The sequence below is a fragment of the Penaeus monodon genome, chromosome 30 (assembly GCF_015228065.2).
Source record: "Penaeus monodon isolate SGIC_2016 chromosome 30, NSTDA_Pmon_1, whole genome shotgun sequence".
Taxonomy (NCBI): Eukaryota; Metazoa; Arthropoda; class Malacostraca; order Decapoda; family Penaeidae; genus Penaeus; species Penaeus monodon.
The window spans coordinates 19,610,766-19,611,138 of NC_051415.1; the positions used below are offsets into that span (position 1 = coordinate 19,610,766).

Genomic DNA, 373 nt, shown 5'->3' on the forward strand with positions numbered 1-373 from the left:
CGTCTACTCTCTCCTCTTGGCTCTCTTCTTGAATCCTCTTTCGAAAAGGCAGAACATTCAGTCTTTTGCTGAAATAAAGGAAGAGGCGGCCGACTTTTTTAGAAAAGAGGTCGAATGTATGAGATCTGAGTGCGTGAAGACCACTGAATCGAGGTTTTAGGAAGGTGACCCATTTAGTTGAGAAACCTCAGTGATATTTAGCTCTACGCCTTTTTTATGTTTATTTAGTTCAAGTTGACATACTTGCCTCGTCTCAACGGTGAAAAATGATTATCGATCACCCAGAACTATTGAAGCAGTGGTTAACAGGCTTCCTAGCACCTCTGTGAGTATTGTTTACCATGTGTTTACTTCCCTAATGCAGTTATACATA

The 373-nt window shown here is 40.8% G+C and overlaps 1 protein-coding gene across 1 annotated transcript in view; it reads left to right on the forward strand.

Annotated features, from left to right (window-relative positions):
- The window catches only part of LOC119592613 (RNA-binding protein 26-like), a gene marked incomplete at its 3' end in the record, with an annotated part of 5,583 nt that continues 5,210 nt past the window's right edge, over positions 1-373 (forward strand). Inside the window, 1 exon segment of the mRNA XM_037941497.1 lies at positions 1-325. Coding sequence (XP_037797425.1) covers positions 267-325 — 59 coding nt within the window.